This window comes from Heteronotia binoei, chromosome 13, assembly GCF_032191835.1.
Source record: "Heteronotia binoei isolate CCM8104 ecotype False Entrance Well chromosome 13, APGP_CSIRO_Hbin_v1, whole genome shotgun sequence".
Classification (NCBI taxonomy): Eukaryota; Metazoa; Chordata; class Lepidosauria; order Squamata; family Gekkonidae; genus Heteronotia; species Heteronotia binoei.
The window spans coordinates 45,820,897-45,845,364 of record NC_083235.1 but is presented as its reverse complement, the minus strand read 5'-3'; the positions used below and the strand labels follow the sequence as shown (position 1 = coordinate 45,845,364).

The 24,468-nt window shown below is 43.2% G+C and overlaps 1 protein-coding gene across 3 annotated transcripts in view; it reads left to right on the top strand.

The window, feature by feature from the left end:
* Positions 1–1,898: 1,898 nt before the first annotated feature.
* Positions 1,899–24,468, top strand: part of RBMS2 (RNA binding motif single stranded interacting protein 2) — a 74,808-nt gene continuing 52,238 nt past the window's right edge. Inside the window, exons 1-2 of one of the 3 annotated variants that reach the window (XM_060252303.1) lie at positions 1,899–1,964; positions 15,304–15,403. In XM_060252303.1, coding sequence (XP_060108286.1) covers positions 1,927–1,964; positions 15,304–15,403 — 138 coding nt within the window. In that variant the 5' untranslated portion in view covers positions 1,899–1,926. Of the gene's footprint in view, positions 1,965–15,303; positions 15,404–15,448; positions 15,620–24,468 lie in introns of those variants that run through there. The other 2 variants (XM_060252304.1, XM_060252305.1) reach the window with 2 other exon arrangements.

The following is a 24,468-nucleotide window of genomic DNA, read 5'->3' as shown; positions in this document are numbered from 1 at the left end:
TTTTTAAATAGGTGATTCTTCAAGCTGTATTTACTCTTGGGTGGCAGAACATTAGTGGTTCTCTCCCTTCTTTGGTATACAAGTTCCACTATTGCGCAGGTTTTCCATTGTTGTTGTTTTTTAACCAGTGGGTTGAAAAATATGAATTTTTCACTAATCTTGGACTGATGGAGAAAAAAATATTGTCAGGGAATGAAGTCTGGTTGGAGGTAATGTGTGGGCATGCAGTTAAATGTTTTTAAAAGATCCATGCCTTCAGAAGGAGGAATTGAACACGTGGCCAGAGAAGCAGTGGTGGGCACACCACCAAGGAATGAAGGATGGGAGCAAGTGAGCAGCCAGGACCACATTGCACTGGTGGTGCCCCCTCCCCCCCCCAACATGCTGATGACACTAGCAATGCAGGGATTCATCCTCTTTTCTGTCTGGATTCTGATCACGAGTTTGATATCTCCTCCTGAAGGCATGGATCTTTTAAAATATTTCACTACACACACACACACACAAGTACCTCTAGCCAAACTTTTAAAGCATTCCTTGCCAATATATTTTTTTCCAGTGACACAAGATTAACAAAAAAAAAAAGTCATATCGCTAGACTCAAACCACATGTTTAAAAACCCAGTAATTTAAATGGAGGGGAGGGGATGGCAGAAGTGCAAAGTGGGTGGATTGACCTGGATGTGGGCATGGGAGTGGCCTCAGAGGGGTGAAGAAATGGTGGGGGAAATTTGGGGGAATCTGTATGCCTTAGAATTATTTTTGGCTTGGAAGTGAAGCAAGGGGAAAACCGCCACAAAACCACTCTCAGAAAACCCAGGAACAGTGAACAGAAAGTGAACTGAGCGTAGAAGAGAGGAAAAGCAACGGAGAGCAAAGAAAAAAAAATCAGACAGACATGCATGATTAAAGTGATGGAAATGCAAAATAACAAAGAAGACCCAATGCATGGTGAAAGTGAGGGAAATACTGATGCATAACAGGCCAAAGTTGCCTCTCTGTGTCTTCATGCAGGGGAAAAAAATCTGTTGCATTTTGGTCTGGTGGACAGTTGGTAGGTGCTCTTTTGTTGGGGGAGGGAAAGCAACAGCTCTCATGAAGACTGATGAAGAGACTCTAAAAGGTAAAGCTAGTCCCCTGTGCAAGCACCAGTTGTTTACAACTCTGGGGTGACATCGCATCACAACGTTTTCATGGCAGACTTCTTATGGGGTGGTTTGCCATTGACTTCCCCAGTCATCTATACTTCCCCCCCAGCAAGCTGGCTACTAATTTTACCAACCTTGGAAGAATGGAAGGCTGAGTCAACCTTGAGCTGGCTACCTGAACTCAGCTTCCACTGGGATTGAACTCAGGTCGTGAGCAGAGAGTTCAGACTGCAATACTGCAGCTTTACCACTCTTTGCTGCCATCGCTGCTATGAAGTAGGTTTTTAAATGAGCTCCAGCCTGTGTGTTGAATGATTTGTCCTGAGTCGTCTTTCTCCATTTATATATGAGTGCTGGCTCCCTTTTTTAGACATTGAAAAAAACAACACTAGGTATTATAATGATTGAAGTAATGATCCCCCCCACCCCAAGAATATTTTTATGGGAAAGTGAACATTGCCTTCTGATCAGAAAATATTTGACTTGGCTTGTTCTTGTGGCTGTAAGAGAAGCTTAATGTGCACGCATCAGTATACTATGTGAAGATTTTCACAGCTTGGGGTTGTGGCAAGTTGCAAAACTGGCAGCACTATTTTGGACTCTGGCAAAGAGGGGGAATATTGCTGCTCACCATCATAAGGCGGATGTATACATGGAAAAAAGATCAGAGAGGCAAGGTGATATTTAGCCTGTAACCTTCTGCTGTGTTTTTGGTGTTCTAGGAACATACTGGTGTTACCATCACTATATAATATTAAACCGGCTGGCTGCTGAGTAGATGATGAAAGCTGAAAAACTGGGCTACCTACTGACAAAGTAAGCATCTCTGCCTATTCAGAGGGCTCCCTACATTTGCAGAAAATATGATTTTGTAAAGTAACCTAAAGCTAAAATACCTAAAAATTATCCTGAGGGGGACTAAACATGCTCTAGAAAAATTGAATATTGTGAGATTTCCTATAACCAGTTAAAGTAAGAATAAAAGGGGAGGGGAGCAATCAGTATTTTCAGCCCTCTGAGCTCATAGAATACTGAAGGGAGGATTTGGGGATCCAGATTGTTCCACCTGCTAATCTGTTGTGTGCCCCTTAAAACCCAGTCAGCCTTGGCTAGTATTTGGAAGGGTGACCTCCAAGGAATGCCAGGGTTGTGACACAGGGGCAATGGCAAACCACCTCTGAAATGCCTCTTGCCTTAAAAACATGTCTAGCGGTGCATAACACTAAAAGAGCTAAAACTTCTGACTGCCAGACAACTGTAGGATCCCCTGGCTATTCTACACACAATGACATATGACAATTAATTAAGTAGATTAATTACTAAACCTGGCCACCCACAGACATCATCATGTTCCTTGTGTCTGCCATGGGAACAACAACATCATTTTAAAGCCTAAGATGGGCAACTTAAAAATGCTATGAGGGCCCAGTCCTAATTGGTCCTGCAGCATGGTGGGATGAGGTGTTCTTGTTGCCCCCCAAACCTTTTTACGAACTAAAATGTCTGGGGGAGGGAGCACTTAAGCAGAGGAGGCAGGAGCACTTCATTCTGCCATGCCGTGGGCCTGGTCAGGACGAGGCCCTTGCTTACTTTTAAAACTCCCAGTTTAGACTTTCAAATGGTGGTGAGAACCCCACGGCAGACATGAGGATGCCTCCATGTCTAGTTTGGCCCTGAGAGGTTAAATAATCCTGGGGTGAATCTATGGAATTTCTACATTATTCTCTCTTCTTTCAGTTCCTCATAGATGATAGACCCCTAGTATATAGGAAGGTTATTTTCTTTCTGGTTTATCAGGAACCAGTTAGCTGTACTGGAGTGCCATAAGAAGAAGGAACAAGCCATTCTACAGAGGCTCATCTCTCTTACAAATTGGCAATGATCACATGTGGGAGAAGCTTCCCTGGACAGAATGTGGTAGATAGCTTATGATATTAGTTTGCAGACTATTTAGAGGAATCTTTAGGTTTCTCAGACGCTTATCAGGGTTTTCAGTAGGAACTTGGAAGATCAGTAATGGCCTACAAGTGACCCTAAAAAGAAATTTTCCTACTTGCTACCAATTTTCTTCTGCAGTCTGGATCTTTTGAGGAGTGTTGGATAGGTACTAAGTAACACTTTTCTGTATGTAGATATGCAGAAAATTCACAAGGGGGAAAAAACCTGATTAAATAGTAGGAAGCAGAGAGTAGGAGTAAAAGAATAGTTCTGGTAATGGAGGGAAGTGAGCAGAGATGTTCCACATGGATCGGTATTAGGACAGGTGCTATTTAATTAGTTCATAAATTATTTGGAATTGGGGTGAGCAGTATAGTAGCCAAGTTTGCAGCTGATACCAATTTCTTTAAGATGGTGGAAACCAAGGCAAATTCTGAAGAGCTACAGGAGGATCTCTAAACTGTGTGAGAAGGCAACAACATGGCAAATGAACATGGGTAAGTGTAAGATGATGCATATTAGAACAAAAATCCTGATTTTAAATATATGCTGATAGGATCTGAACTGGCTAAGACTGAGGTTGAATGGGTTGTACTGGAAATCTTGATCGAAATGTTGACCCAGTAAGCAGCAGCCATGATAAAAGGCAAACACCACTCTAGGAATTAATATTGTAATGCGCCTGTAATGACTATAGAGTAACGGTGTTGCCTCATTCAGAAAACAGCAAGTACAAAAGAGGACAATTAAGATGATTAGAGAGTTAAAGATCTTTCCTATGAGGAAAGGTTGAAGAGTCTGGGACTCTTTAGTCTAGAAAAAGGACAGCTAAAGGGAAACAAGAAAAGTTTATAAAACTGTGCATGGGATAGAAAAAATAGATTGAGAGCTTTTTCTCCATCTCTCATAATATTAGAACTCAGGGGCACCAAATTAAGTTAGAAAATAGATCCAAAGCTAATGAAAATAAACACTTCTTTACTCATCGAGTAACTAAACAGTGGAATTCACTACCAGTGAAGGTGCTGATGCCCACAAATATTATTCAAGGTGGGAGCAATTAGTGAAACACATAGGGATCTATCTAAGAAAACTGTCAACCTTGCACCTTGTTCCTTTTTTCTCCTACCCACTGGTGATGGCATTAAAAGAAGGTTAGACAGTTTCGTGGAGGAGAGGTCCATCAGTTCCCTTAGTGACGAAAGGGAACTTCCATTCAGCAAACCTCTGAATACTAGGGTAGGAGGCCACTATGCCCTATTTGTTGGCCCTTCAGGCAACTAGATGGCACTCTGTGAAACAGGATGCTGGATGTATTTATGTTCTTACGGAGTTTTTAAGTATAATCCTGTTGGCATCTTGTGGCCTACAAGCTTACACCTGGAATAAGACTTTGTTGGTCTTATAGGTGCCACTGGACTGAAATTTTGTTTTGCTGCTTCAGACCAGCATGGTTACCCACCTGAATCTATGGTTGTTGCTTGCTATTAAGAGGGAATGTGAAATTGTCTGTCTGAGGCTATGATAAATCTGGCCTTTCTAAATATAAGAAATCAGATTCTGCACTGTACTGTATTTCAAAAAGTTCTCGTTTTGCTAATGTGACTTGTTTGCATATCTTATGAACAAGGAGTTTGATCCAGCCAGCTTTTTGCTCAATCTTGCCCAGTTCTCTTTACCATAACCCCCATCCCATAAAGGTTTTGTTAATGCTGGCCCCATAATCCCCAGCATAGCCTTTTTGGATAGTGGAAATGGTGGCTATATCTGACACATGATCTGTCATGGAACTGGGATTTTTATGGTTTGGAATCAGATAAACAAGCAGCAGGAAAAGGAACATGACTAGGGCAGCAACAGAAGAAATAGCCATGGTTGCCAGGTCTGTGTTGGAAAATGACATAAAATGTCATCTTAAATTCTGAAGTCATTTGCAGATGCAGTTTGCATGCCTTCAGAATTATAGCTTCGAACAGAAGAGTGCAGGATATCTTTTAAAAACAAATACTGAGATTATCCAATATGTATGCTAGCTATTGGATTCTGCACCAGGTTTCATGGAAAATGAGCAGCTTGGTATTGGCAGCAAATCAACTTCCCAGCACCTCATAAGTTGGGGCAGGTGCTGGTTCCTTTAAAATTATTAGGAATAGGCTATAGTTCCATGATAGAGAATGCTTTGAATGCAGGAAGTCCTATATTTAGTAATCTGTGTTCTAGTTTAACCTCAAGTAGCAGAGCAGTGAAAAACCCCAACTCATAGTGGACTGATATAAATCAAGGCAATTATCTGGATTTTAAAAAGGCCAATTTCAATAGCTGATTTCCCATTTATTGTTTAGCTACTTCCTAGATAAAAGAGTATACTAACGGGTGCTAATCACCATAAAAGCAAAGAAAATGCTAAAAAAATTAATAGTTTCTGATAACTGACACCTCTTGCTATGAATTATTGCATCAAAATTTGGAGACAATTTCTGTGCTGCAGCAATCTTGGGAATGTTGTTCAGGTGTGTGTCTGTAAGTTACAAACCTACTTTTTTATGGAAATCTCATGACCAATGCTTTGAGCCTAAGACTCAGGGAAAAACATGGAATGGCTGGGCATTGTGAGCTTTTGTACATAAGCTGCTTCATGTGCTGGTCAGCCAATGGAGAAAATAGAGGCTTTGCTCTGTAGCTCTTGTGCAACTGAACAAGCCTGGCAAAGCAAGCTGTAATGCAGAAGGAAGCGAGAGAGAGAAGGAAGCAGATAACAGTGAGATGCTTGCAGGCCTGATAGGAGCCCTCTGGAGGCCTGATCCAGCCCTTGGGCCGCATGTTTGAAACCCCTGCCTTAGATACTATCTGAGGGTACACTCTGAGTTTCTTAAATGCAATACATTGTTTATTTTTAGAAAAATGTAATGGTCATGGCCTCAAATCAGTTCTCTCTTACAATCTACAGTCTAGGACAGGGGTGGCCAAACTTGCTCTGTGTAAGAGCCACATAGAGAAATTGTCAGATGTTTGAGAGCCACAAGACATGAATGTCAGATGTTTGAGAGCTGCAAGACAGGAAGGGAGGGTGGGAGGGAAAACAACTTTAACTTTAAATGCACTCTTTAAAAAACAACTGGCTTGGCTTGGGCTTGGAGAAGTGATTTAAAGAGAGAAAAGCCTTCTGAGCCACAGTTTGGCCACCCCTGGTCTAGGAGATTTTGGTGTTTACTTATTTATTTGGAAAATAGTCATGCTACCTCTACAGTTAACTTGCTTGTAGAAACGTAAAACACTGTAGAAGTTAACAATTAAAGACTCACGTTTCCTTAGTGATATACCGCAGTCGCATTCATTTTAGGCTTTTTAGAATGTGAGACCTCTGGGTGTTCTTTCTGGACATTTCTGAAGGACCCAGCATCCTTTGACTTGTCATGCTTGAGTATGAAGTGTAAATGTAAGTATCTACAATTGGTGTAAGATTTGTTAAATATTTTTTCTATTGTATTTTAAATAATAGGTTTTTTTAACAGACATTGAAGTGTACACACCCCCAGTCTGAATATCTGATGAAGCAACGTGTGAAATGGCTGGTTCCAGCCTGCGGCCCCTTGGTTAGCTCAGAAATTTGGGGTATAGCCTCCACTGATAATCCCTGAAGAAGAGCACTGGTTTTCGTTATAAAGTCATAAAAATTACTACAGTGGAGTTTATGGAATTTTGAACTGCTGATCTTTCGTTTCTCACTTTCAGCAGGACTTTGTCGAGTCAAAGAAATACACATTAAGTTGTAGTTTGATGTTTATTAACACATTTAAAATTGTGTTTTCATTTATTTACACTGCACATTGTAAATTTTTGCACAATTTTTGTCTGGTGCCAATAATTTGCAGCAGTGAAGTCTTTGTTTGTTTGGCAGTGTGTCTTTTCCATGGCTTCCTTTGTTTTGCTGGTCTTTCCTACCTGGAGACTGGCAACTCTAAAATTCCAGGTTACATCGACACATGAAGGAAATTCAAGGGTAAAGGAATCCACTTGGAAGGTGATGATGAATGCCCAGGGCCCATTTTTAGTCACCTGCAGGAAGTGCACCTCCTTGACCACAAGATAGACTTCACTTGTCAGGTGTAAACTGATAGGGCCTTTGGAAGAGAAGATTTGGAGCCTGGAGAGAAGGACTGCTACCCATCATGAGATCAAGGAATGAGAGGATTTCATTAACAGAAGTCATTAGACCTGCATAGGAATGCGGAGGGTGGTCAAAGGGACAACAGAGTGGTTGAATCCCCTAACGAAACTCCTCTCTAAAGCATTTTTTTTATTTATTTAGAATTTATATCCCGCCCTTCCCACAAGTGGCTCAGGGCGGCTTCCAACATTAGATCCAACATAAATTAAACAATATTTAAACATGTAAGGGAATAACTTTAAAACAGATAAAACAGATAAAACCATAAAAATTAATAAATATTCCAATATATACAGAGATCTGGTAGGTTGCATGTACCCAAAGGCTTTGAATAAGATGGTACGATGCCATTGGAACTCAGGAATTGATTCCAGGCCCTTGCAGTGGTGAATGAGATGGCAACTCTGGCAGTGAAAGAACCACAAGGACAAAAAAGTCCTTGTGAGTGAGGTGAGGTGGGCTTGAGGATGCCCAGGGGTGGAATTCTAGCAGGGGTGGAATTCCAGCAGGAGCTCCTTTGCATATTAGGCCACACACCCCTGATGTAGCCAATCCTCCAAGAGCTTACAAAAAAGAGCTTTGTAAGCTCTTGGAGAATTGGCTACATCAGAGGGTGTGGCCTAATAGGCAAAGGAGCTCCTGCTAGAATTCCAACCCTGAAGATACCAAAAAAATAGCATCGGAAGGAAAAGGAAAGTATTAGTCATCAGTGATTCTCTGCTGAGGGGTGTGGAATGTCATGCTTCCAGGTGTTCCCCCTACTCTGAGAGGTGTGTTCCTTGCCAGGAGCAAACGTTAAAAATATTGCTGATCAAATGCCAACACTGATCAAACCTTCAGATTGTTAACCATTTGTGATGGCCCATGTGGGACATCAAACAGCATGACCATGAGCTCTATCACAAGCATTAAGGCTGACTATCAAGTTCTTGGGAGAAAGCTGAAGAGAATGAGGGCACAGGTGGTATTTTTTTTGTCTTTCCAAACAGGTCAAGAGGAATGTGATGAGAACAGAAGATAATGGAATTGAACCACTGGCTGTATTTATGATGCTGACTGGAGGGATTTGGATTCTGGGACCATGGGCAAAGTTTTCTGGAAGATGGCCTATTAGCATGAAATGAACTTTCCCTATCAATGTGGGGGAAGAATATTTTTGGCAGGAGGCTGGGGAGATTCATTAGGAGGGCTTTAAACTGACATGACATCACAAGGGGAAGGAGACATAGGGGTTTCAGTGAAGGAGAGCAAACAGCAGAGGCCCACCTGGGAAGGCCAGGTCAGATGGAGCTGAAAGTGCAGGGCTTCAGGCGCCTATATTCCAATGCCTAGAGGTTGAGCAATAAGAAGGAAGCGCTTGCGCTTCTAATGCAGGCAGAGGGATATGATTTAATACGTTTTGGTGGGATGATTCCCATTACTAGAATGTAGTGCTGGATAAATATAAAATGTTCAAGAAAAACTGAAAGGGTCAAAGAGGAGGTGGAGTGGTGCTGTATGTGAGGAGAGGGTTTGTTTGTCAGAGACTACTGGAGGGGGTGGGTGACAGCCCAGTGAAAAGTATCTGGGTGAGGATAAGAGAAGGAAGAACAAACAACAGCGTTGTGCCTGGAGTCTGCTACAGAGGAGGGGGAGAAGAAGAAGAGAAGAGACTGGACTTCTTCACTTGGAATCTCAGAATGGCTTACAGTCTGAGGGTTCCTAGGCGTTATAGGCAGGCCATCAGAGAGGCCAAAGCTCAGAGTGAACTGAGGTTGACCAGGGAGGCTTGTTACAACAAGAAAAGTTTTGGCAGCTATATGAGAAGCAAACACAAGGTACAAGAGGTGCTAGACCCACTGTTGGGTAAAAATTGAGAAACTCTGACAGAGAAAAAGCAGAAAGGCTCAGTGCCTATTTTGGCTTAGGTTTTTTCCCTTGAAGAAGAGAATGAGCTTATCTAGAGATGTTAGTAGGCAAGGCATAGCACCCAGGTTGGTGGTTGACATGGACAGAGAGGTTGTTGAGAGGCACCTGGCTGTATTGGATGAGTACAAATCCCCCATGCCAGATGGTGTACACCTGTCAATGCTCAAATAACTTTCTAGAGAGTTTGCAGAACCTTTGTCCATCATCTTCAAGACCTCTTGGAAGATGGAGATATGCCGTAAGATTGGAGGAGGGCAAATGTCATCCCAATCTTTAAAAAGGGAGGAAGGATGACCCAAGAAACTATAGACCAGTCAGTCCAACCTCTGTCCCAGGGAATATACTGGAGCAGATTTTAACAGGGTCAGTCTTTGAGCATCTAAAAGGCAACTTGGACCGTTTTCGCACACAGCTTACCACGCAGTCACAATCCTGTTCCCTCTGCAGCGTCCAGTCGGATTTCCCACCATATCCGCCGGAGTTACAGGAAGTGCCGCGGCTTTTGCGTAGCAAACGCAAACTGGGTTTTAGCGGTTTAGCGGTAAGCTGTGTGCGAAAACGGTCTTGGTGATACTGGGGAATCAGCATGGATTTGCCCCCAACAGGTTGTGCCAGACCAGCCTCATTTCCTTCCTATATCAAGTGATGAGTTTACTGGATTGTGGAAATGCCATGAACATTGTTTACCTGGATTTCAGTAAAGTCTTTGACAGGATTCCCCATGATATTCTAATGGGTAAAATGGAGGATTGTGGACTGGACTCTAAGATAGTTAGGTGGATAGGCAACTGGTTAGAGAACCTCACCCAAAAAATAGTTGTCAGTGGCACTTCATCTGACTGGAGGGATGTATCCGGTGGGGTGCCATAGGGCATAGTTCTGGGCCTGGTATGTTTCAGGTTGGTGGGTTTTTTTTTAAAATCAAGATGAGGAGGTGGAGGGACTAATTATATTTGCCGATGAAACCAAATTGGGAGGAGTAGCAAACACACTGGAAGATATAGAATTCAAAGAGATCTGAACACACAGTAAAAGTAGGCAGATATAGATATGATGCAGTTCAACAAGGATAAATGCAGAGTTCTGGATTGGTTTAACAAAAATGAGAAGCATGTATACTGGATGGGGGACACACCTGTGGGTAGCAGTATGTGCAAACAAGTTCTTGGGTATGGGTGAACTGTAAGCTAAATATGAGCAATCAGTGTGATGCAGTGACAGAAAAGGCTAATGTGGTCTTGAGGTGTATCAACAGAGGCATAATATTCAGATTATAAGATGTCATAGTCCCACTGTGCACTACATTGGCCAGGCTACACCTGGAGTACTGTATGCACTTCTGGAGGCCTCACTTCAAAAAGGATGTGGACAGAATGGAGAGGGTGCGGAGGAGGACAATGAAGATGTTCCGGTGCCTGGAGACCAAGCTCTACAAGGAAAGGCTGAGGGACTTGGAATAGTTCAGTCTGGAGAAGAGGAGGCTGAGGGGGGACATGATTACTCTCTTTAAGTATTTGAAAGGCTGTCACTTAGAGGAGGGCAGGGAGCTGTTGCTGTTGGCAGCAGAGGATAGGATTTATAATAATGGGTTTAAATTATGGACAGAAAGGCACCAGCTGGATATTTGGAATTCTTTTAAACCGTAAGAGTAGATCAGCAATGGAATCAGTTTCCTAGGGAGGCAGTGAGCTCCCGCTCACTGGCAGTCTCCAAGCTGCAGCAGCTAGATGAACACTTGTCAGGGATGCTTTAGGTTGATCCTCATTGAACAGGGGGTGGACTCGATGGCCTGTAAGGCTCCTTCCACCTCTATGATTCCATTATTCTATTAATTGTGCCTAGAAATAAATGGGCACCCTGTGCAGATCTTTCAGCACCTGGAGATATATTCCCTGTATTCTACCCCTGATGGTATGCTGGTTGTCACTTTTTGGACAATCTGAAATTTCCAGACAGTTTTCAAAGGCAGATCAATGTATAGTGCATTATAGTACTCTAACCTGGATGAATCACTGTGGTGTAATCACACTTTGCAAGGTATGGCTATAGTTGGCCTGTTTGCCAAAGCTTGATAAAAAGCAGTACATGACATGAAGGAGACCTGCACCAGGATCTGGCAACACCCTGGAACTATAGATCTGCTTCTTCATGGGGAACACAGTCTCCTCCAGGACAGGCTAACTCTTCAGTCCTTGAGCAGTATTGTTTGGACTGTGCTTCAGTTTATTTGTCCTCATCCATGGCTTTACCATACCGACTTCAGGTATCAGTTCAGGATTTCCGCAGAACCACCTGTTAAGGAAAAGTAGAGCTGGGTGTCGTTTGCATGTTGGTGACACTTTCCTCCAAATCCCATCATGATCTCTCCCAGGGATTTCATGAAGATGTTAAACAGATACTAGACAGGTATTGCTTGGGATCAGCACCTGAAAGTGCTTTCCAACAGTGTTCCTTTTGCTGCTGATTTGTACATTGTAGAGTACACAGGTTGGGTCTGGGGCCCCCGTGCTGTGCCCTGTGAAACAGTTAAGTGAATTGTGGGCCCTCAGTTCTTGTGTACACAGTGTGCCTGATACTGCAGCATTTGTGAAGAAGGGGTTTCAGCCACACCATAACCCACCATTTTCATACTGAAACAGTATAGGGGGGAGGCCTCATTTTAGGCAGGAGCTCACAGGAGTGGAGCTCCACAACCTCTACATTTTATTGGGCTGTTTCTTTCTCTCTCTCCCCCTCCCCCCAATACATGCTTCTGGACTCCATTGTTCAAACCTCCTGTGAGATTTTTGCTGAACTCTTAAGATTTGACAAACTTTCTAATATTTCCCCCCACAGAAAATGGGGAATAACCAAAACATATAAAGCAGACAGATGGAAATCTTCACCATGCCACTGTGGCCACATAGGAGAAAGTAATTTAACAAGTAGGATGGGAGTAAGGTTTTATTATGACAATTATAATTCAAGAAGCCTTTTAAGGTAGATGCTAAGCTGATATAATTTAGTGCACCTTCTAGTGATGTCAGGGGTGTGTGGCATAAGCAAATGAGTTCTATAAATAAGTTGTGCGAATGAGCTCCGGCACTTCCTTTTCTATGAAATGACCTCTGAGGGGACACCTCACCCTTCAAAATCCCCACACTCCAGTATTCTCATAAACTGCCAGGAATTTGGAGAAGGCTATTTCTCTGCTCCCACTCCTTTTAACTGACATTCAGCTGTGCTCAATGTTCTGACTCTCCTAGAGCATCTTTAGTTCTTATCAGTCTAGGCTTTTGGGGGAGGTAGAGTTAATTTACAACATTTTTTTTTGTATTCCTAAGGAATACCCTGAGTATGTATGGCACTGGACTTGGTTTTGCTGCTTTAAGTATCCACACAGGAGCCAGTAGGTTTAGTGAATGACACCTGGAGTGGCTCCCCATTCCCTGAGCCGCAGCATCACTCTGTAATGTATCAACTATCGGGCTGTATGATAACTGATGTTTCCCCTTCAATTATTTGTTTACAAAGTAAAGCAGCCTTTCATAAGAGGGTCATAAAATTCAGTTATAAAAAGTATACATTTGCATTAACCTTGGACTTTGTTTTAAACCAGATTTATTTTAAAAACAAAATCTTATTATGGTTGAAAAGGCTTAATTTTTTTTTAAATCTGTATTTTAATTTTTCTTTTAAAGAAATCATTGATCTTCATCCAGTCTTTATGTAAGGGCCTTGAAGTACCACTGCTCATCACAGCTGTAGGCAGTAATTAGCTTCATGCATTTGTATTTCTTAGGGTTACCAGGTCTTATGATTATCATAGAGATTTTTCCCAAATGCTAGAGAATTCCTTCCCCAATGTGCCCAGTGTGATAATGTAACTTCTGGGTGACATCATGCTGGGCACATCACAACAAACTAGTGCTGTTTGGGGGGGGGGGCTTCCCCCGCTGGCCAATTCCGTGGTGGTGGGTTGGAGGCCCCAAAATTGGGGGAACCCCTGCCCCCAGTGGGAGGTTGGAAACCCTAGTATATCTTTAAGTTATAAACTCTAGGAATGATGTCATAAGAATATAAGAGAAGCCATGTTGGATCAAACCAGTGACCCACCCAGGGCAACAGTCTGTGTCACACAGTGGCCAAAACCCAAGTGCCATCAGCAAGTCCACCAGTGGGGCCAGAACTCTAGATGCCCTCCCACTGTTGTCCCTCAAGCACCAAGAATACAGAGCATCACTGCCTCAGACATAGTGTTCCATCTATACCTTGGGGCCATGAGAAATATGTTTTATTAAATAATATGTGTGCATAGTACCCCCAACAGAGGAGGCTGCCTCTTGCACTCTACATGAGTTCACAACTTTTGCTGTGCCTCTTTTCAATCAGCCTCTGCTAGGAATAGGTAGTTCTATCATAGCTCTGCCCTGAAACATTTAATTATTCCACGTGTAAAGATCAGCAAAATGACTCATTCTTAAAGGAGAGTGCCTGTTGTGTGTCTTCATGAGTCTTTGTTCAGGGCAGCTTCCTGATCAGTAGAAAAAAGGTAAAGGTAGTCCCCTGTGCAAGCACCAGTCGTTTTTAGACTCTGGGGTGACATTGCTTTCACGTTTTCACAGCAGACTTTTTATGGGGTGGTTTGCCATTGCCTTCCACAGTCATCTACACTTTCCCCCCAGCAAGCTGGGTACTCATTTTACCAACCTCAGAAGGATGGAAGGCTGAGTCAACCTGGAGCCGGCTACCTGAACCCAGCTTCTGCTGGGATCGAACTCAGGTTGTGAACACAGGGCTCCGACTGCAGAGCTATAAGGAGTTGTGTTAAGAATAGTAAATCATACAGATACGCACAAGGAAGACTCATTTCAGGGTAGGTCATCCTTACTCAAACTATTTTATTTGGTGCCTCCAGTTTTTAATTTATGAAATGTGCCTCCAGTTTTTTTATTCAGACAGAAAGTACATATTTGCTTTCAGAATTTCGGGAAACAGTTTTACAGTCTAAAAGCCAGATTAAGAGTTTAGAATTTAAGATGATAAGATTCTGCTCTCTCTTACTGTGAGTTAAATATACAGGTATCTGCTTGTATCCAGGAATACACTAAACCACAAGAGGACTCTGAGCTAAATGCAACCCAACCACCCAGGCATTAATTTCTGCCTCCCACTGTTCTAGGCGTGTCCATGGTGATGGTGGAACGTGCTGTCAAGTTGCAACTAACTTATGACAACCATGTGAGGTTTCCAAGGCAAGAGATGTTCAGAGGTGGTTTGCCATTGCATGCTTCTGTGTCATGACCCTGGTATTCCATGAAGGTCTCCCATACAAATACTGACCAGGGCCCTTCCTGCTTGGTTTCCAAGTTCTGATGAGATTGAGTTACCATGAGCCATATGGAGTGTCTATCCTGACATTTGAACACTAGCCACCTCAGGAGATTGAAAATGGCAACTGATGTTTGCGCAGAACATACATAAGAGAAGCCATGTTGGATCAGGTCAATGGCCCATCCAGTCCAACACTCTGTGTCACACAGTGGCAAAAAACAACAACACCCAGGTGCCATTAGGAGATCCACTAGTGGGGTCAGGACACTAGAAGCCCCACCCCCACTGTTGTCCTCCCCAGGCACCAAGAATACTGAGCATCACTGCCCCAGACAGAGTTCCATCAATACCCTGTGGCTAATAGCCACTGATCAACCTCTGCTTCATACGTTTATCCAATCCCCTCTTTCTGCTCCATATGTTTATCCAATCCCCTCTTGAAGCCGTCTATGCTTGTAGCTGCCACCATCTCCTGTGGCTGTCAATTCCATGTGTTAATCACATTTTGGGTGCAAAAGTACTTTTTAAAATCCGTTTTAACCCAACTTCTCAGCAGAAATTAGAACATGGGTTTTAGCAGAGATCTGAATGGGACGCATGCTAACCATGCTGTGTAGTCCCCTGTGACAACTGCCCAAGAGACAAGATAATGCCATTCTGGGGCTGCTGCGCACCTGGTGAACTTCATAGCTCTTTCTTGCAAAGCTGTTATTTTCCCCCGATGTGTCGAATACAATACAAGGATGACGTCTGTATAAAGGTTGCTGGGTCAGTCATATTTCATTTATCATCTGTTTTACTTTTCTGTGCCTGACTTCTGTTTTCCAGCTCTTCAAGTGGTCTGACCGGATTGTTCAATGAAGGCACTAGGACCTTGCGGAAAACAGCCAGCCTAGCCCTGGATTCCAGGCTGGCTTGCCTTGGTGACGTAAGCTAGAAGCCCTGTCTCTCTCTCTCTCTCTCTCTCTTTTCTGTGTGTGTGAGTGTGTGCGTGTGTGTCTCTCTCTCTGTCTCTCTCTCTCTCTCTCTTCCCCCCTCTTCCCCCTCCCTTCCCAAGCTCTCTAACATTAAAGCGAAAATGCTCCTTTCTGTGCCTCCTCGTGCAGGGATCGCCACTTTTGGCTACAACAAAAGCAACAAGAAGGTAAGGAAGCCAGTCCAGGCTCCCCCCGCCCCCCCCCCCGCGCTTCCTATTCCCAAGATCTTGGAAACGTCCTTGGCTCAGAGGAGGAGGAGAAGTAAAAAAAAAGAAGGGGGGAAAGGGTGGCCTGTCCCCCCTCCCCTAAATATTCCAGCTGTGTAAGGGGAGGGCAGGCTTCTACTAATTATTTGGGGAGATTGGGAGGCTAGGAACTAGGCTTCCCCATAGGGAAACAAACCTCACGGGTTGGCTGATCTTGGCCTCTGTTCCCTTGGTGACCCCCATCCATCCCCACACCACCAACCCCCTTGCCAAGGCCAGAGTGTTCCCAAGGGCGAGTTTTGGTCTGGAGCAAACGGGGCCCCGAAATAAGCTGGATAGACGAGAACAACAGGCAAGTAAATCACGACACTTAGTGAATCTTCTCAGACATTAATATTCTGTGGGGTTCATCCCTGCACCCCCCGATCATGGGTTTTGGCGAGCAGAGGGAAAAGAGGATATGCATCCACAAGAAGGCTGGGTGGTCTCTGATGCTGGAAACAGGAGGCGGTTCAAATGCCAGGCATGGGGTTCAAACCAGAATCAGACCAAGGCCTTGCTTTTTAACCCTCTCCTGACTTTCCAGGGGGACAGAGACTTGTGAACTCTCCCCCCCCCAAAAAAAAGGGTGGGGTTCCAGGATGTGGTTTCTGTGGCATCCACGTGTTCTGAGGCAGCATGTACCATACAGGATTCCTTCCCCTCCATCTCCAGCAGCCTTTCTGTTCCCCACATCTGGGGTGAGACCGGAATACTGAACGTGCTGGAGAGACGAGGGGACATTTAGCTTGCAGCAAAGGAGCTATAGGGAAAACGGGAATTCTGCCTACTAGTCCTTCCTCGTCAGGGCTGTCAGCTGGGAACCCGAAGGGCCTTGTCAGGTTTGGAAAATGCAAGGTGGCCTCCTGGGTTATTTATTTATTTGTTTTTAAGATGGGGCGTGGATTAGTTTTTCCTCTGGCAGACAGCATGATCTAGTGTTGGGGCTGAATTTCTAGTTGTCGCTGAGTACTGGCATGAAGGATATTTCAGAACTAGGAGTCCAGAATTCTGAAATTTCAAATGTTTGTTGTTGTTGATTCATTGTCTGCTCATATGCCTGTGTTGTCTGGTAAAAGGGGTGTGTGAAGGGGGGGTCTGTTTGGCTTTCCTGTGCCTCAGCTCTTTCCATAGCTGAGATCTGGAGCTGAAGGCTAAACAATGAATGTGCAGATCAGATCGTGTTCACTGTGGTAATGAAGTTGGACAAAAGCCCCAGGTAGGAGGGCAAAGGCCAAATTTGGGTAATTAATTGTGTTTCTCCATATTAGGGACAAGAGCAACCCTTGAAGGATCTCTAGCCATCTTAATCTCTCTGTGCCTCCCTGCCAACTTCTCTTTGAACTGGGATGACATTTGCTTATTCTGACCAATGACTGACAGGAATGGGTAGAAACAGGCAGATGAGGGCTGAACTTGTGCATGGGTGACAGGAGCAGGCCAGGGTTTTTATCTATGGGTGTTATGTGTGCAGACATCAGCATGTCCCCAAAAGACAAACTGCCAGCAATGCAGACAATTAATATAATTTGTGGTTCTATGTAAAATTAATGCTTTGCTTGTTTTGCGTGCGTATATATTTCTACCTGCACTTTCCTATGCGTGCAGTTGTGTGTATTGTATGTGTGCTTGCTGGTGCGTGTGAATTTTCTGTATTATTATTATTATATTATATTTGCACAGTTTTCCTGTGCAAATTTCTTTTGGACTGGCATTCTATTTCTTGGATCTGGTACTGGTTTGCTGGTAAAAGTTTGGTAGAAGCACTGTCATCAGTGAGCGGGGGGGGGGGGGAAGTACTTTAGGTAGGGAATGTGTTTCTCAGTACATGTGCACACATGTGCTTTGGTGCATAGGTACTCAGTTATTGCGGTGGTATGTGTACACAATCCCATTATATAGCTGTCAATTGTTTGTATGATCATTACCAACTGTGTAACATGTATTGGAAAATAATACTTGTGCATGGTTAGGTAAGGAGGAGTCATTTGATGGCTGTATGGCACATTGTATACCTAAACTGAAGAGTTTGTTTCAGCTTGCAATGTCCTATATGTATTCCTTGGGAAAAAACGATGGATTTTGTTGTGTTGTATTTTGAGATTGAAGAACTGAACAATGAGACTAAACAAGCACAAGATCTCTGGCTTAAGCTGATTATAGATTTTTTTCATTGTATCTCTGAGTCAGTTCTCATGTTTTGTTGGGGTTGTTCTTCGCATATAATTAGGTATGCATGAGCTATATAACACAGGAGCTTGTAGTGGACAAGTGATGGCTTCTTCCTTTTCCACACCATGCTATGATAAAGTTCCTACAGTTCTTCCATAAGAAGTTCCTACAGCTATTAGTTCACATTTTAATATGGGAGCGATGCCTGCATGCACAAGAAGTGTGACCCAGTGTCACGTGAGAACTGTATCTGTAAGAGTAATGTCACATGAGAACTGGCCCTTTGCATGTACTTTGGGAATACATATCATAGGTCTTGCATCTTGTAGGTTCGCCTTCTGGCTATGGAAGCTATGTATTCCATCCTGTAAATTGTGGACTGCTTTGCTAGTACCCTGGTTACTTTAACCTATCCTAAGGCTAAATAGATAAACATCTCTCTCTGAAGCCATGACAGATACAGATGGGGTGAGCAGGGGAAGTCTGCATACATCAGGAAGTAAAGGGGGTTCTGTGCATCACAATTTGCTGACTCTCTGCAGTTAGTCTTCTTTACTGAGTGGAAATACACTTTGATGGAACTTGGCTATTTATACCCCACTATGTTTCTTGGTCAGTTTAGATTTGGGGGGGAAAGATTGTATAAAAACAAAGTTCTGAGTTTTATATATATATATATATATATTTTAATGCCTGGAGAGGTTGATTTCAAGCAAATCCCTCCTGGGGTGATAGTTGCTGATTGATGGTGTTCAAAATGCAGACCAGTAATAATATTTAGTGTCTCTATTCTCTATATATGTTGTGATTCGTTTTCATGTTATTTTGAGCTGCCTTGAATATCTGAGTTGGCACACCATTTTTGAAATTGGATTGTGTTGTGCTGTAGAGTGTGTTCAAAGTGCTGCACATAATGTCTGCCATGCTCACAACCCTGTGTTGTTATTGTCTTGCAAAAAAGCCCACCAAGATGATGAGCCTATCTACCCAATGGATTCCTCTGTGGTACACAAGTTTATGTTTCTCTGGCTGTTCACCTGGAGGGAATGCTTAATTCACCACAAGTGAGCAAGCAAACGGCCATTTACAAACTGGTAATCCCCAGGTTGGAAATGAACTGGGAGCTGAGAGACTGAGAAAATGGTAGTTTGCCTACAGCCACTTAATGGAATCTCAGTACAGAAGAGTCAGTCACAGAAGAATTGTTTGTCTTTAGAGGAGGCAGAACTGAAAACACTGACTCATGCAGAAACACAACAGGTATGCTCCTCCCAGGGCAGGTATTTCTCGTTTTACAGATAATAAAAGTGCATCTTTTTGGAGTGCGAGAATGAAGCATATTCCAGTTTTAATTTGGAAGAAAATGCCCTCCTGCTATCAGAAAGGCACATCTTTACTAACATATAAGAGTCAGAGGCCCCATGAATTATCATCCAGTCCTTGCAGTACACATGCCGCTTCATCAAAAGAGGCAGAAACTGTTTTTTTAAAAAAAATAAAATGAATCATCTTGAAAAGTGAAATCAGATCTATGCTGCTTAAGACATTCCAGCACCAGAAGAAAGTAATTTTGTGCTTTATTCCTTTAATTCAGGGGCATTAGACGAGATGAAAGGTCAGCTTCCTCGGATGCCCAGAGTCCACCCTTTCAGTGTTTCACTGTATGGTAGTAAAAGGTTCCACTGTTTTACATCTTGGCTGCCCAGATTCCTTCACAAGCACAGCTGCTGAAGCCCCTGATCACCAGTTTTTCTGGCCTCTCCTGGGCCTGAGGCCCTCATGCACCACTGCTGGCTCTCCACACTGTTATTGCATGGTGCAGCAGTTACCTGCTTCTCTCATCCTTGTCATATAAGTCTCCTTTTCTGTTGATTGAGCGCATTTCTCTTTCCTGTCTCCCGCAGCTTGCAACTTCTGCACTCCTTGTTTCATGGACAGTTTCTAGGGATGTCATGAGGAGAAACTGATGTTGAGGCTTGCAGTAGATCAGCCCCTACTTAGAGCATCTTTTCTTAGCCCTGAAGATGGTTCAGTAATTCTTGTGGAGTGGTAGGAGTTCCATGCGCTGCGCCCTGAAATGCTCAATAAGTACCTGGAGTCTTACATTAAATAGCCTATTTCAATCTGTATAGAAAGATTTTATGTGTTCTACAGTGAAGTCGCAAGCTGCAACTTCTTCGTTCCAGAAAAGCCTTTTTTTAAGTGAATGGGACTGATTACAGTCTAAATGAAGTAGCTGTTTGCCAGAGCATTGTAGCTAAGCTCAGAGCCATCCTGTCTGCATGATGGACGCCAGCATTATCCCCTGGGTCTGTGCAATGAAGTAGTCGCTTGTGGCCAAACTGGACAAGATATGGGAGATACATGAACAGTCTCATGACACCCTCCCACCCACCCATCCAGGTTGTTGGTTTTCTACTGAACAATAGCCACTGGAGTGAGCAGAAAGCATTGTGAATGTGATATGGTACAAATGCTAATCCCTGCCACTGACTGCTTCCACATGGAGGATTTGCTGCACCCTGGCTCTCAGGCTGGAGCTGGGTTTTTCAGAGCATCCGCATGACACATCTTCCAGTCATATTCCTTCTATTGTGTTCCATGGCTTTCACAGGTTTGCCCCAATGTTTCCCAAATCTTCTTTCTTTCAGTCTTTCTGGGAAGATCAGAGGCAAAGTGGGTTTGCCTGCAGTATCAACAGGAAGGTGCAAATTTCTGAATCTTCTCACCAATATCTGGAGCCATTTTCCACCTCCATCCCCTCACACCTGTCATTACTGTCACCTGCTGTCACTGGCAGGCCTTAAGCTGGCTTAAAAAAATTGGTTGTGGGCACTGTAGTGTTCGTAACAACGTATTGATATGCTTGCCAGCAATATTAAAAAATGGCAAAAAGGCCCTCCCATGGTAGGGAAGGGGAGGATGGAGGGAAGGAAGGAAAGAACAGGGAATCCCCCTATTGGGATGCTCCATTGCCACTTTAAATGCCCTCTGCATTTGCAATGGCAATGAGTCCACAAGGGGGAATCACTGCCATGTGGAAGCAGCCCTTATGAGCCATTTTTCTGATACCTTCTTGGCTTCCATTGCATTCCCACAAGCCAGGGAAGTCTGTTTTATTTCCTGTGGGTGGGAACCCTGACCGGGATAGACAGGCTAGCACGATCTCATCAGATCTCAGAATCTAAGCAGGGTCAGCCCTAGTCAGTATTTGAATGGGAAACTAGCAGATAATACTGGGCTCACTATGCAGAGACAGACAATGGCAAACCACTTCTGAACATTTCTTGCCTTGAAAACTCTACAGGGTTACTGTGACTTGATGGCAAAAGAAAAGGTGGGAAAGCAGCTGGGGAGATGGCCCACAGTTAAATGGCCCTTGCCACTGTCCCTGTCAGGACTGCATGCCTCCCCTCCAGCTGTATTTCACCTTTAACAAATGAAGGAGAGGTGGCTAGGAGGTTGTTCATGAATTTCCTGGACATTGTCTGGTTTGGCCCTCCGTTTTTCAAATGGCAAGCCTAGGGGTGTGTTCACACTACACTAAATAATGCGTTCTGCAACTGCATTTTTATTGTGTAAGAATAGCAAAAATCCAGTTTCAAAATGCATTATTTAGTGTAGTGTGAATGCACCCTAGGCATCAGTTGGAATGCTGAAGTTGCAAATCAAGATGGCGACGGTGGGGAGGAACATTCTCAACAACAGTCTTTAGTTGGGGTGTGAGACCTACTTTGTACCCTGATGTGTCCTGTAAGTTAAAAGCTGAATCGGCTCTCGGTCTTGTGAGCGTCTTCAAGCTTCATGTGGGTTGCCCAATTTAAAAGAAGTTTAAACCATCACAAGTACATATGTTATGTCTTTCCTGCACTTCATTCCCAAATAAATTTTTTAAAAACCTCTGCACTATAAAAACAATTGCAAAAAGTGCTCCCAGAGACTGAAATCAGTTTGAAGAGTGCTGTCATGGTGTAGTGTCCTGAGACACTGAACTCAGGAAGTCCGTGTTTCAAATCTTATCTTTGGTAGGTGGCCTTAGATGTGCCCCTCTTTCTCTAGCTGAGTCCTAGCTGCGACATTGAGACGATATACCTTACAGGATTAGTGTGAAAACTGGAGCAATATAATATAGGTGAAATGCATAGAACTATTATTGTCATCATCATGAGTAATAACCAATAGTAGCTTACCTTTCATATTCAAACTTATATCAGAAACTGGAAGAGCAACTTTTTTCTCCCAAAACTTACTCCAGTATAGGAGAACATACACATGTTTTTGTAGTAGTGAAGGTGTTCAGATCACTTCTGCCACACAGAGGATGAAAACTGACACAAAGCTTCATTGCTGAACTTGCTATGGAAGTACACTCACTGCAGTTCATACACATGTGCAGCTTTCTGAATCCAGATCATATTCAGGGAGAACCTGTTCTTCTGGTTTTTGGCATAAGATAGATCTGCACAACACTGATTGGTTAGTATCCCTCCCCCCTGACACACACCTTTTCAGAACTGGGTTGAGCACAGTCCTTACTGGCCTGCTGTTGTGTCACTCAGAAAGCCAATTCCCTCCTCTTTCTGAACATATTTTAGAGTGTTTTTTAAAATGTATAATCTTATATAGACGTGTTGAGCAAATTTTAGTCAGGGAAAAAAGCCGCACAGTTGAAAGGAGAAAAGAAACAAAATGGACATCCTGCCTGAAGTATGGGGGAAGCGAGAACAGGAAGAGGCAATAGGGATTTGATCCATGGGCTGTATATGGGGGAGCAACGCTCACTGTGCAGCCCAGCCTCCACCCCCCCCCCATGCACCTGGCTCCTGTTCACAGGTACATCTGTCTCGACCCTCACCATCAACCCGAGTGAGGTACAAACACCTCAACATCTGTTCTTCAGCTGAGAAAGCATCTCTGTACTGGAGGGTAGTGCTGTTTATTGATTCTCCATATGTAGAATCTAGCATTAGATGGCTGGTGCACGCCACTGAGAATCTCGTCTTTCATTTTTGTTTTCAAAAAGCAAATTTAGGGTCGTAGTCATTAGACAGAGAGAAAGGTTCGAGAACAGGCAGGCACAGTCAGAAAGTTATTCCAGAATTCAGGGGGTGGAACTTCTTTGTTCTCTATAACTATTGAATCCACCTTTGGGTCCTTCTGCAGTGTCCTTCTCTTACAGCTTCTCTACAAGATAACTCTAATCCATCATCTTTCTTTCCCTTCCTGCCAGCACACTGCTCTCTGTCAAAGAAGATCTTAAATTTTGAAACAACTCAAATTTGAATTCTGAATAAATCTAAGCACACTTAACAGACACTATTTGTTAATTGAAGGCTGGAGTTTTGGGCAGACAGGGCTGGGGTGATGTTTAGTTTATATGTGTGTTAAGTGCTGTGAAGTAACTTCCATATGAATTAATGACCTTCAAAACATCCTATTATTAACAGTCTTGCTCAGGTCTTGCAAATGGAAGGCTGTGGCTTCCTTTATTGTGACAATCCATCTCATACTAGGTCTTCCTCTTTTCCTGCCACCTTCAGCTTTTTCTAGCATTATTGTATTTTCCAGTGACTTTTGTTGTCTCATAATATGACCAAAAGTATGATAACCTCAGTTTAGTCATTTTAGCTCCTAGGAAGAGTTCAGGCTTGATTTGATCTGGAATCCACTTATTTGTCTTTTGGGTGACACATTGTATTCGTAAAACTCCCTTTGACTCCACATTTAAAACGAATCAACTTTTTTCCTTGTCAGCTTTCTTAATTATCCAACTTTCACACTCATACATAGTTATGATGAATATTGTAGTATGCATTGTTTTATTTTACAGAATTAATATCTGGTTTTTCTACTCAATAGCAGCCCCGTGGCACAGAGCAGTAAAGCAGCAGTACTGCAATACTGTGGTCTGAACTCTCTGCTCACGACCTGAGTTCGATTCTGGCGGAAGCTGGATTCAGGTAGCCAGCCGGTCCAAGGTTGACTCAGCCTTCCATCCTTCCGAGATTGGTAAAATGAGTACCCAGCTTGCTGGGGGGAAAGTGTAAAAGACTGGGGAAGGCAATACTGTGCTGGATTCCTCGTCTGATGAAGTGTGCTTAAGAACACACGAAAGCTTACGTTCTAAATAAAAATTGATTGGTCTTAAAGGTGCAACTTGATTCCTGCTTTGTTCACCCCGTAAAAAGTCTATTGTGAAAACATTGTGAAAGCAATGTCACCCCAGAGTTGGAAACGACTGATGCTTGCACGGAGGATCTTTCCTTTTTCCTTTTCTGCTCAAACAAGGGACACCGTCATCTAACAAATTAAAACATACACAATAAAATAACATTTTAACCCTCCAACCCTCATCATTAAAACAATTAAAACCAAAACTAAAATACATACAAAACAAAAGCAACCATTAATGCAATTAGACAGGAAGGAGGGTTGATTGTAGTGGTCAGGTAGATTCATAGGGTTGTAGGCAATCCTTCAGGTATGTTTGTCTCAAACCATATAGGACTTTAAAGGTCAGCACCAGCATCTTGAATCGGCAGCCCCATGTTCAGCACATTGCAGTAATTTAATGTAGATGTAATCAGGACATGCATCAC